The 13,731-nt window shown below is 37.1% G+C and overlaps 1 protein-coding gene across 1 annotated transcript; it reads left to right on the forward strand.

Annotated features, from left to right (window-relative positions):
* Positions 1–11,377: 11,377 nt before the first annotated feature.
* LOC110640150 (dof zinc finger protein DOF5.1) lies at positions 11,378–13,187 on the forward strand. The gene is made up of 2 exons (XM_058144068.1): positions 11,378–11,608; positions 11,748–13,187. The coding sequence occupies exons 1-2, from the start codon at positions 11,558–11,560 to the stop codon at positions 12,729–12,731; spliced, it is 1,035 nt and encodes a 344-aa protein (XP_058000051.1). The 5' UTR covers positions 11,378–11,557; the 3' UTR covers positions 12,732–13,187.
* Positions 13,188–13,731: the final 544 nt, after the last annotated feature.

Here is a 13,731-nt window from a genome sequence, read left to right on the forward strand (position 1 = left end):
TCTCTAATGTATTCCGATCCTTAGAGATCGCCCAAATGATGTAGTTAGACCTTTATTGTAATCCGATCCCTAGAGATCGCCCAAATGATGTAATCCGATCTTTTGGAAATAAAAATTTATTTTGTCAATTATCATCTTATTGATTATTTTCCGATCTCTGATATATTTGTCCGATCTGGTTCCTAACAAAACGACTCTTTAACTGATCCTCTAATCAAAACATTCAACTTATTATGCCGATCTTCAGTTAACCGATCTCTTTGGAATGTTCGAGAGACGTGTCAGAACAGCTGGCGAATCTCGTTAACCGATGCACTGCCTGGAACCTCGTGAGCATTAAATGCTCGGACTAGTATAAATAGGGGTGAGGGGTCAGCCAGTTGTTCTCTCATTCCATTTTCAGTCTCCTGCTCACAACTTCAAAGTTCTCTCATTTTCTCAAGTTCTTCCGACGCCGATCAGACTCCGGTAAGGGTTTTGATCTTCTTTCTAGTTTAAGTTCTTTATTTTCTTTGAAAATGAGCGGTGCCGAAGGTCAGGGAGCGGCGAGCCCTCCTTCCATTCAGTTTTCGTGGTCGTCTGATGAAGAAGAGGTGGTCGGGCCGAGCGCACAACCAGAACCTCCTAGGGTCTCCGTTCCAGCTCGGGGGCGGATCATACCATCAAGGCATGTTCGTTCCTCAGGGAGGGAAAATCTTCCTATAGACGAGCTACCGTCGATCCTTCGAGAGACCGACCTACAATCGTTTAGCCAAGAATACAACATTCGGCCTGATTCGTACGAGCTCATTAAGTGCCAAGGCGATCTTCGTGTTGATCACTTCTTCGAAGAGAATGATATGATCATGGTCTATGAAGAACAATTAAAGGCCGGTCTGCGATTCCCTCTAGACGATTTCTTCAAGGAGGTCTTAAAATTTCACCGAGTAAGCATTGCTCAAGTTCACCCCAACTCGTGGCGGATCTTAGTAGCCTTTCGAGGCCTGTGCCGAGCTAAGGGAATCAGCCCTACGGCTAAGGTGTTTGCTGAACTGCACAGGCTAACTCGCCGAAAGGACGACGAACACTGGTTCTTTCAGGCGAGGCCTCATTGTGGGCTTTTTACCGATCTGCCCTCGTCCCTCAAGAATTGGAAGAACCGTTTCTTCATTCTGAGGAGTAAAGATCCGAGCTGCTTTGAGGACTTCCCCCGTAGCTGGTGGTACCAGGGGCCCTTGCTTCCGAAGCGTATTACCCTGAACCAGGAGGAAAGCTTAATAGTGATGGATCTGAAGAGTCAGGCTGCCACTCAAAAGTATTCCTGTTTAAATACGGTGACTGCCGAGCTGCACCATTGGACCATTCAGCTGATCACCGGCCAAGATCGCGAACTTCCGCTCTCTGACCTCGGCATTGGTATTTTCTATATCTCAGATCTCAGGACCTTAGCGATCTCACTGACCTCTTCTTTGTGCAGGTATGGCGGGTGGTGAGGGTTCCAGGAAGCGAAAGAAGGACAAAGAGATCTCCCGGAGGATAAAAGAGATGAAGCGTTCGGAAATGCTCCGAACACCCGGTCATGAACCTAGGGAAGTACAAGGGGACCCGCCTCAACCTTCGGGTCTGCCAACCGCAGAAGCTGTCCGATCTCCTCCTAGATCGGAAGAGCAGCCTCCGGCTCTTTCAGTTGTTCCAAGCACGGAAAGGGGTCCTTCTCAATCTTCTGCGAGGCCCCCTTCTCGTGGCGCTCAAACACTGATCGACTCCCTGAAGAATAACCGGACTGTTCGGGAGAACCCCAATTTTGCCAAAGTCTTGGGGTCTTCCATCTGCCTTCGGGAGGATCGGGACCGACTGTCCCCGGGCAGCCTTGACGATATCTTGACCCGATCCATGAGCCTGAACGTGGAGTGTCTGGTGAACCAGACCATAGTTCGGGAGAAGGCTCATCGCCTGGGTAAGGAGATCGAGAAGAAAAATCAGGAAGTGGCTTCCCTCCGATCCCAACTCTCATCCACTCAGGATTATATATCTCAAGTGGAGGGGCGGGCGAAGTTCTATGAAGACAAGCTGGCCGAACAGTCTCACGTTCTAGCTGAAAGGAATCGTGCTTTCGGAGAAGTCCAGGCGCTTCAGGCCAACGAAGCTGCTCAGGTCGCTCAACTCATCGAGGAGCTTAAGGAGAAAGACGAGGAGCTTAAGGAGAAAGACGAAGAGATAATGACGGGAATAGCCGGAGCCTATGTGAATGCTCACAAGGACCTCTTGGCCGAACTCCAGAAGCGTTACCCAGAGAAGGACTTCTCTTGGATGGCCGACCTGGCTCCTGGGGGTGATGGTGAAGATAGTGAGGAGGAGGGAGAGGATGAGCGAAATGTAGATCAGGCTGGGGGTGATCCCCCAGCCGAATAACTTGTACAAATTCTGAAATGAAATGAAATGAAATGACTCTTTTTGTTCGATGAATGGTTGTGATCGGAAAATCTCTAAATTACTTAAGCACTTGACTGTCTGAGTATATGGAAACAACTGAAAGTGATTATTAATCTAAGTGTGAGAGATCAGAAAACACAATAAGCATGAGATCGGTTACGAACCAATGCTAAACGGGACTTGATTAAAATTGGAAGTTCGGCTTGAACATTAAGATCGGGATCATCATTAAACTGGATTGGAACCTTAACTTGATTATTCTTAAACTTTTAAAAGGGAGATCGGCAATAAAACTGGCGACATAAAGATCTAGTGTTGGTTCAATTTCGTTTGTCAGGAGAGCTCGGGAATGTAATAGGCTAGTCAGGATATTTGACAATGGGCTTGAGAGATCGGTGAATGATTTGAGAGACCGGTAAGGCTTTGACTGATATAAGGACTTAGTATTGATTCTATTCCTTTTTGAGGAGAGTTCGGAAATATGGTTATCTAGAAAAGAAAGATAAAAAGAGATCGGAAATGTCATTGGCTGGCACAGGGAGACCTAGTGCTGGGGATCGGTTTCAAAGTTTTATCGATTTCGGGGATCGGCCAAAATATGGTGTCGACAGCACTTATACATGATAAGTAGGCCGAACCAGTGACGCTTATGACAAGCACATGGAGTTTACTCTTGTCAATGCATTGTCATATATCATATCAGTGCATATAATCTTTAGACCTGAGATAACACAGTTATCTTGTATATGGGTGGTTTGAGTTTGATACTGCTTTCATACTTGTACTGTGTATGAGTATATGGGCATGTATTGTCTCCTACTAGTTATATATGGAGATAGGTGTTGATCAAGATGGAATCCATTACCCTAAGTAAATAGGGATAAAATCCTATGTTTATTTAATTGTTCTTGATGTTTCAAGTTCTTGGCCAGGACAGACAGATTTAGTAAGAAAAGAGTTTCTGACAAGAAAATCTAATTAATCAAGAACTGGAATTAAAAGAGAACATAATGTTCATAGCAAATGGGGTTTGACATTAACCATGACTCCAGCTTGAATTGGGATTTTGTAACAGAGAGATTCTAGTGCATGGTAACATATGATTATAGGTTCATTTAAGGTATTCCTTATTACTGATTGGGTGGCCATGGCACGCTATGCTAGGTGTCAACCATGGTCTATGAGATGCCTAAAATGATTTAGAGAAATCATTTATGGTAAGAAAGAGTTCTGATGATATTAAGAGTTAATATCATATCTCATTGCTAATTAGTGATGAGCCTAGTAAGTCACACACATACACAAGTTAATCACCAAGAAAAATGTGATTTAATTGATTAATTAAAGAGTTTAATTTATTAATTAAATAGGTTTGATTTGCAATGAGATTGCAAAGTCCCTAGCATGGCTTGAAACCAAATCTAGATTATGGATGTATAGTACAAGTTAAATTTATATTTAAAGTGTTTAAATATGAATTTAATTGTGAGAAATTAATTAATGGAGATTAATTAATTAATTTATATTTGATATAAATTGAATAGAAGAGAAGAAATAATGATTTTCGATTGAGAACTCAAAATTAAAACATAAGGGTAATTTGGTCATTTCACATGGTGACATGTGGCACTATGAGATGGTGACACATGGCATCATATAAGTTTTCCATTTGTCTTCCTATCATGCAAGGTGATCAAAGTCAAGATTAAGTCTAGCTTTGACACTTGGCTTAATGTGATTAAGTCAATTAAAAATAAGATGCAATATGGTGGTGATATGTGGCAAAGGGTTTAAGTGATTATTTGACCTAATTATAAAAGGGAAAAGAAAAGAAGAAATACATAACTCTTTTGTCTCTCAAAGGTGGCGGCACCTCTCTCTCCCTCTCCCTCTTCTTGCTTTTCTTCATCAATTCAAAGAGAATCACTCCATTCCCTTTGAATTAAAATTGCTAGAAATTGTTTCTAGTGTCCTATACACACATATAACCACTCTAAAAGCAAAACCCCAAATTATAAATGGTTGGCAAGGCTTGAGAAGCAAAGTTGGGGGCTGCCCATTGGTGATCTTAGTGTGGACAAGCTAGAGAGACAACACTTGGGGTCCTAGGAGCTTTCTAAAGGTGTCAATTGCATCCATAGTGCATCAAAGAGGTTAGTGCCCAAATTCCTCTTTCAAACTAGGGTTTGATTGAATTAATTTGTTAATTCATAATCTTTAATGGCAAATGTAGATCCTAACACATATTAAAAGTGTTTTAATATGCAATTGAGTATTGAAATTAATTAGGCACATAAGAGATGAGGCATGATGCATGAAACTCTAGAAGAAAAATTTTTAAATTCAATGCTCCAATGCACCAATTACCATGCTTCCGCTCCTTCACATATTGCCCCTCCTGAGCCTGCCAAACCAGTCAAAACTTATATAACTACACAATTCAGCTATTAAGCTTAAAATTTACATTTTACAAAAACTATCCAAACTAACCCAAAAAATTCTGCAATCATGCCCCGCAGTCCTTAGTAATGCTATTATACTAATACAATTGGAATCATAATTTTTTAACTACCCACGAATATTTTATGAATTTTATTCTAAACTCCACCTTAGGTAAAATGATGCATTTGGAGTTTGAGTTTATCTATGCCAATTCTGACAACTAGAATATGTCCGAGGCATCTAAAAATGGTGGAAAGTATTGTAATATTAACCCACTTTTGAAGTAGGTCCGGCAGCCCATGTATCTGGCCCGAAAATACAGTCTCGATCATCCGTAGATTTTTCTCAAAACGAAAATACCTACGCGAAGCCCACAACATCAAGAGTTAGAATATAATTTTTATTTAATTAAAAAGACCCATTAAAGACTCGAAAAATCACTGGCAAGCTCATGGGACCCACCGAATTTTTGATGTCAGAAAAATTCCAAATTAGTGTCATTGTGAAGCCTTCGACGAGTGGAGCGTACTGGTGGTCTTAGAATTTCAGTGCGAGTTCATGGTTTAGGAGATATTTAACTCAAAAGTAGAAAAGGGCTAAAATTTTTCAGGCTCGATTTGCACAAACCACTCAATGGAAATTGGTAAAATTAGTATCTATGGAAAGTTCTCGAGGAGTAGAACACAATGGGGACTGGACTCAGTCTAATTGGTGACCGAAATCACTGAAAATGATGAAAGAAGTTGCAAGGTCGCTTGTGAAAGAAGGGAGACTTTGGGCCGCTATTCTGGCCGGACAAAAGAGAGGTGGTGGTGGGGCAGGCTTGCCAGAGGGGCGTCGGCAAGGGAGGAAGGAGGGGGGAGGGGTGGTTGACGGTGGAGGTGAGGGAGGAGAGAGAAAAAGAAGAGAGAAGGGAGGGAGGTGCAATGCGAGGGAGAGAGGGGAAAGAAAAAGGAATAGGGCCGGTCCAATTCGATCGGTTTGATCTGGTCCGGTTTGATTTAGCCGATTCGATTTAGAACGCTCAAAATTTAATTTTTGCTCTATCTTAAGACCTAATACGAGACCCAAAAATTTTGAAAAAATTATTAAAAAAACTCAAAAAATTTTATGGAGTTCAAACATATTTTTAAACTTGATACGTGATCTTTAAATTAATTTTTAAAAATCATTAAAATTAATTATTTTGAAAAATAAAAACCCGCTTTTAAAAACTCAAAAAAATTCCAATTAAATACTATAATATTTAATACATTAAAATATTAAAATTTACATATAAAATAATTATTTAAAAATTCGGGATGTTACATATATCAAATGCATTTTTTTTATAACCCTTCACTTCAATTTGGCAAATTATTCTCTCTTAAAAGTTTTCTTTCTATCTTTATTTTTTAAGAAAAAAAAAATTATTTTGGATAATAGTTGGATACAAAGCTGGTTGGATACAAAGCTGTTAGCTAATGTTAGCCCTAGGATTTCCTCTTTGCTTTTTTAGTTTTTCTTAGCAATAAATGTAAATAAGCTCTTGTTGTAGATTTGTTATTTGTGTTAGTCTTTTATACATACATACATACACACACACACATATATATGTCCTATAAATTTCTTTGTTTTATATCAATTTTTTAATGATTAATTCAAATTAATTCTCATTAAGAAGAATCAATCATCTTTTAATTATTATGTATGTGTGGAAATTAAGTAAATTCATAATATATATATATATATATATATATATATATATATATATATATATATATATATATATCATTGTTATCTTAAATTTATAACTCTGTGAATATAATTGTGTTTCTATAGGTGAATATAATTGTTCTTAAATTACCTTTCAAAGATTATTACTTTTCAAGTTGAATTCAATATAATTAGCGTCAATATAATTTTTAAATTATTAATTTAATAATTTATTAATTATTGATTGTTTACTATTTCTAACTCCGCCTAAGTAATTTGTGCTTAGCCGGTCCTAAACCCGGATAAAGGAGGAGGGTTGCGGTGGGTGACAACCAGCGTAAAAATTTTCATCATACCTCATGATATAGATTCAAATGATATAAATGTTGGGGCGTCCTCTACTTACGATGCGCTACATCGGAGCCCGAGTGTAGTGAGAAATATGCAAGGGTGTAGGGCCGTTTACCGAAAGTGATGTGCCATGTCGACACCTGGGTGTGGTGTTAAATGAGCAAGGGTTCCCACATCATGGACGGGTGTGGATAAAGAAGTTAGCCCATTGGACAGATAGTAGAACAGAACACAAGATAGGTATAGAGAACAATAAAAGATATCATAGAAGGAGATCAATTAGGAAGGAACAGGATAGGAAAATCAGGGTTGGTACTTGGAATGTTAGATCACTTACAAGAAAATTAATGGAGCTTGTGGATACCTTGGAAAGGAGAATAGTGAATATTGCTTGCATTTAGGAGACTAAATGGGTAGGAGAGAAAAGCAAGAAAGTGGGTAATTCAGGATATAAACTGTGATTTACCAGAAAGGAGAGGAACAAGAACGAAGTAGGCATAATCATAGACAGAACATTGAAAGATGCTGTAATAGCTGTAAAAAGAGTAGGAGATAGAATTATACTAGTAAAGCTAGTACTAGAAGGAGAAACAATAAATGTAGTTAGTGCTTATACCCCACAAATAGGACTAGATAGTGAGAGTAAACAAAAGTTTTGGGAAGATATGGATGATCTAATGCAAAGCATACCGAATGAAGAGAATGTTTTCATCAGTGGAGATTTGAATGGACATGTAGGAAGTGATAGGCAAGGTTATGAGAATGTTCATGGAGGTTTTGGTTTTGGTAGCCGAAATGAGGAGGGAAAAAGCATCCTGAATTTTGCTATGGCATATGACCTAATACTAGCAAATATCTACTTTATAAAAAAAGAGTCACATTTAGTGACTTTCAAAAGTGGGCAACATAAAAGCCAAATTGACTTTCTCTTAATCAAGAAGACAAATAGAGCTCTATGCAAGGATTGCAAGGTCATTCCGGGAGAAGCTTTAAAAAGTCAACATCGGTCAGTGGTCTTGGATGTCAAGTTTATGAACAATTTAAGTAAGGTTAGAAGAAATATTGTAGCTCGAACAAAGTGGTGGGAGTTCAAAGGAGTAAAGTAAGAGAAGTTTAAAAATGAGCTTCTCGAGTCCGAAGCATGGAAGCTGGATGTGGAGGCCAATAGTATGTGGATACAGATGGCATCAAAGATTAGAGAAGTAGCTAGAAAAGTACTTAGAGAGTCTAGAGGACATGGACCACCCTCAAGAGAGAGATGGTGGTGGAATGAGGAAGTACAAAAGGCAGTGAAGAGAAAGAGAGAATGGCATAAGAAATTACCTAAGTATGATAATAATGAGGCGTGTGAACAATACAAGATAGCAAAGAAAGAGGCAAAAAAGGCAGTTAGTCAAGCAAGAGCACAGGCCTTTGAAAAGTTATATGAAAAACTTGGAACTAAAGAAGGGGAGAAAGATATTTATAGATTAGCAACGAGGAGAGAAAAGAAATGTCAAGATCTCAATCAAGTTAGGTGCATTAAGGATAAAGAAGGAAAAGTGTTGGTGAAAGATGAGGACATTAAAGAAAAATGGAGAAATTATTTTGATGATCTCTTTAATAATAGTCAAAGTGGTAATAGCATGAATATAAACTACAGAGTAATAAAAAAGAATGTGAATTATACTAGAAGGATTAGATCTTTAGAAGTAAAGGAAGTACTTAAGAGAATAAAAGTGGGTAAAGCTTGTGGACTCGATGGAATACCAATTGAAGTGTAAAAGTGTTTGGGAGATACGAGAGTGGTATGGTTAACTAAATTATTTAATAAGATTCTAAACTCAAAAAAATGCCTGATGAATGGAGGAGGAGTATTTTAATACCTATTTTTAAAAATAAGGGAGACATACAGAGTTGCTCAAACTATAAGGGAATTAAACTCATGAGCCATACTATGAAGTTGTGGGAGAGAGTTGTGGAACATCGACTACGTCATGACACTTCTATCTCTCCCAATCAATTTGGCTTCATGCCCGGTCGTTCAACTATAGAAGCAATCTTTCTTATTAGAAGCAATCTTTCTTATTAGAATGATGGAGAAATATAGAGATGTGAAGAAAAAATCTACACATGGTTTTTATCGATTTGGAGAAGGTTTATGATAGTGTTCCAAGAGATGTCTTATGGAGAGTGTTAGAACAAAAGAGGGTATCTATTAGGTACATACAAATGTTGAAAGATATATATGAAGGAGCAACTACTATTGTACGCACAGTGGGAGGGGACACAAGAGATTTTCCTATCTCAGTTGGATTACACCAAGGTTCAGTTGTAAGCCCTTACCTTTTTACGTTAGTTCTAGATGAATTGACGAAATATATACAAGAGAGTGTTCCTTGGTGCATGATGTTTGTAGATGATATAGTTCTGATAGATGAGACGCAAGGAGTCAATAGAAAGCTAGAGCTTTGGAGAAGTACTCTAGAGTCAAAGAGCTTTAAGTTAAGTAGAATGAAGACAGAATACATGCATTGCAAGTTCAGTGAAGGCCGAACTGGTGATAGGGAAGGAGTTAATTTGGATGGAGTGGTACTGCCGCAAAGTAATCACTTTAAATATCTCGGCTCAATCTTTCAAGTAGATGGGAGATGTGAGGAGGATGTTAGTCATAAGATTAAAGCCGAATGGTTGAAGTGGAGACGTGCCACAGGAGTTTTATGTGATCGCAAGATTCTCAATAAGTTGAAAGAAAAATTTTACCGTACAGTCATACGACCGGCCATGTTATATGGTAGTGAGTGTTGAGCACTGAAAGAGTCGTATGTGTCTAAGATAAGAGTTGCGGAGATAAGAATGCTAAAGTGGATGAGTGGCCATACTAGACTAGATAAAGTCTGTAATGAGAGTATTAGAGAAAATGTAGGAGTGGTGCCAATTGAGGATAAGTTGAGAGAAGAGAGATTGAGGTGGTTTGCTCATGTGAAGCGTAGACATACGGAAGCTTCAAGTAGACAAGTAGAGCACATTGGGTTAGAGGATTAAAAAAAAAAAAAAAAAAGAGTAGACCTAAACTGACTTGGAAGAGGTAGTACAATATGACTTAGAAGCATTACACATTTTTAACCTAAAATCGTTTAGAGTAGAGAAAAAGAATCTATATACTTGATCTCAAATTTTTGAGATAAAAGCTGAATTGAGTTGAGTTGAGTTATTGTTTACTATTTTTTTCTATCTCAAAAATTAAAGAATAAACATCAATAAACGCAACTGATAAATTAACAAAAAAAAAATCAAAACATATGAAATCTTACATTTTTTTAAATTTATTATTAACTCTATACTTTTTTATATTATTATTTTTTTGAAACTATTTCCATATTCGTTTTTATGCCCACATAAATGGGACCAACACGGCCTTTCACCGTGTTGATGGAGAGTGTAATCACGCGCTTAGATGGACTATGGAACGAGCGATGATCTGTACCTCTATATTCCCATGCAAAAGCAGAAAAAAAAGAGAGCGCGTTTGGTGGGGGGGGCCTCCCGCTCTTTCATATATTTTTTTTTTAATCTAAAAAAACAAAAGGCATATAAATTAATTATTTTATATTCCGTTATGGAATATTATGTCTATTATATTTATCTATAGATTTTATTATATATTAATATATTAAAAAAATACCTTAAACTCTAAATTTTTAAAGTGTTCTTGAACACACCACGTGATGAATTAATTATCATTATATCAAGTTTTTAATTAACATTTTATTTATCTTAATTATTGATTTCTTATTAATTTAATAATCATAGTTGAAAAATTTTTTATTAAATCGGGTTCATCGTAAACTCAAAGTATAAATATATAGAATTAATATATTTAATAAGTAAATTTTACTATATATTTTATACCTTGAATTCATAGTGCACCGAATTTAGATAAAAATTTATCACAATTTACTATAAGCTTATCAGCACTCGGTATAAAAAAAAATGCCCGTTTAGCATTGAATTCTATTGGTCAAAAAGTTATTTTTTTTAAAAAAAAATTATTTTTTATATTATTCAAAAATAATTTAAAAAATTGTTTTATTATTTTTATGATTAAATTATATTAATTTTTTTTTAAATTAATTTTTGATTCTTTTTAATTATTATATTAATTTAAAATAATATTTTTCAACTATTTTTCTATGGGACACACTAAGAAAACAGTCACGTGCATATACATAAACTTTTAAGGCGTATCGAATTCACTTGGTACACATACATCCTTACTCATATTCATGTAGTGCTTGCATTTGCTGTATACAATAATATGCCTAAAAAAGGAGGCCATTAAATCTCATTTGCCCACAGAGAATCACAAAGAAGCTTATGGATTAAGAAACATCAACTTCTCTAAACCCTAAAAGTTATTTTAATTAATTACAGCGAACAAAAATTATTTTATTATAATATGTATGTTATATGTTGGTAGGTAGGTCACTTTTTCGTTTTTCTCTTCTTCATTCCACAATTCCCTCTTCCTTGCTTGCTTTCTTTCTTTTCTCTCTTTCTGCAAGAACACTATATATCCTCTTGTTGACGTGATCATTCTCTCCACTAGTATTATCTCCCAAAAAACACACTTCCATCTATTACCCTTTACAGAAAGAGAGAAAGCTCATCAACAGCTATGGTTTTTTCTTCTATCCCAGCTTATCTTGATCCAGCCAACTGGCAACAAGTAAGGGTTTCTTCAAATTTTTGCCTAAAAAGCAATTTTCAAAAGACAAATATTCCAGTCACTTTTGTTACTTATATCTTTGTTTCTTTTTCTTGAATATACCAGATATTTGATTTTTGCTTCTTTCTTTATTTTACAGCAACCAAATCATCATCACCAGCCTGGAGCAACTAGCGGTCTAAACTCTCATCAGCTTCCTCCCCCTCCTCCTCCACCTCCACCACCCCCTCCTCCCCATCCTCATGGAAGTGGTGGTGCAGGCTCCATCCGCCCTGGTTCCATGGCAGATCGAGCCAGGTTAGCTAACATACCCATGCCGGAAGCTGCATTAAAATGTCCAAGATGTGAATCCACAAACACCAAGTTTTGCTACTTCAACAACTACAGTCTCTCTCAGCCTCGCCACTTCTGTAAGACTTGTAGAAGGTACTGGACCAGAGGGGGTGCCCTAAGAAATGTCCCCGTTGGAGGTGGCTGCAGAAGGGACAAGAGAAGTAAAGGGAGCAGCTCAAAATCTCCGGTAAGTGGTGATCGCCAAACGGGTTCTGGTTCCTCAATTACCGTCTCATCTAAAAGTGGAACCAGCGATATATTAGGCCTCGGACCACAGGTTCCACCACTCAGGTTCATGGCTCCTCTGCATCATCTTACAGAATTTGCTACTGGGGATATCGGGTTAAATTACGGTTCCCTTTCGGCTCCCGTTGGAGGACCAAGTGATCTCAATTTTCAAATAGGGAGTGCTTTAGCCGGTGCTGGTATTGGTGGTAGTGATGGTTCTCTTTTGTCAGTGGGTGGTTTGGACCACTGGAAATTTCAGCAGGGGCAGCAATTTCCCTTTTTTGGGGGACTAGATTCTTCTTCTTCTTCTGGGTTATACCCATTTGAAGGTGGCGCTGAACAATCAGGTTATGGTAGTGGAATGGGTCAGCTCAGGCCGAGGTTATCCACTTCTTTAACTACTCAGTTCGCCTCAGTGAAAATGGAAGACAATAATAATAATCAGGAGCTGAATTTGTCGAGGCAGTTTTTGGGAATTCCAGGGCATGATCAGTATTGGGGTGCTACCGCATGGACAGATCTTTCTAGTTTCAGCTCTTCTTCCACTAGCAACCCTTTGTAGATTCTTTTTGCGTCTGCTGGTTCGTGCTTAACCATACCGGCGTGAAGCTTCTATTGAAGAAAATTAAGTAGTTATCATGATACTGTACGCGTATGAGAAATCACTCATTATCTTATTTAAAACTTCATAGCTCAAAAGTTATCGTTATCTGCTTGTTTAAGATGGAGGAGTTTGGAATATGGATCAAGGAATTTGCTTCTGATTTCAAGATTAACTAGAAAACCCTAGAAATGGTAGGCTTAATGATTTTGCTTCGGTTTTTCCTGTTCGTTTCATTTCTTAGTGTAGTCTTAGTATTGCCATGTTCAGCACATGCAGTGAGTGTTTGATGAGCTTATGGAGTTCATCACATATGCTGATCAAAACATTTATGTTAACCGTACTTGTGAAATCTCAGTATATGTTAGATGGATCACAAAGTATATGAAATATTGTTAACACATATGTTGATCAAAACCCTATTGTTTGATGAGTTTATGGATATATATAGCAAACTTCTTGAGTCATTCATCAGAAAGCAAATAAATAAATAAATAAATAAAAAATAAATAAATAAAATCCAATCTATATATATGTTACATGGATTTCTTTTAGGTGGTGCACAAAACCAAGTTCATCAATTGGAATTTTTTTTTCATCATTAATTCGGCTAATCACAAGAAAATTAATTAATTATGAGCTTTAGCTCTTACTGCTATTATTTTATTTTTAACCGATTATCAAAACTTTCATGTTATCAATGAGTTAAAGATGTGATGCTTTAAGAAATCTCAAGAAAAGCTCAGTTGGTTTATTCATAAATAAGCCTAGTCAAGATGCAAAGCACGAATTCGTCTTCTTTTGAAATTAAGTATCATTATCTAATATTTGGGAATTAATGTTAGTCCATATGGGTCATATATATATAGTTTGTAAAATTTGAATTAAAGTTCTTTTTGGTTGGATTAGCATACCATTTCAAAGCTTTATCTGCCCAATTATGTGAGTCTTGGGAACACAC

This window comes from Hevea brasiliensis, chromosome 3 (assembly GCF_030052815.1).
Source record: "Hevea brasiliensis isolate MT/VB/25A 57/8 chromosome 3, ASM3005281v1, whole genome shotgun sequence".
NCBI classification, from domain to species: domain Eukaryota; kingdom Viridiplantae; phylum Streptophyta; class Magnoliopsida; order Malpighiales; family Euphorbiaceae; genus Hevea; species Hevea brasiliensis.

What these genes read in the sequence shown, in the direction of transcription:
- LOC110640150 (XM_058144068.1), top strand. Translation starts at nt 11,558, where the DNA reads ATGGTTTTTTCTTCTATCCCAGCTTATCTTGATCCAGCCAACTGGCAA. An exon ending in ATCCAGCCAACTGGCAACAA is followed by an intron (nt 11,609 to 11,747) that starts GTAAGGGTTTCT and finishes TTTATTTTACAG; the next exon opens with CAACCAAATCATCATCACCA.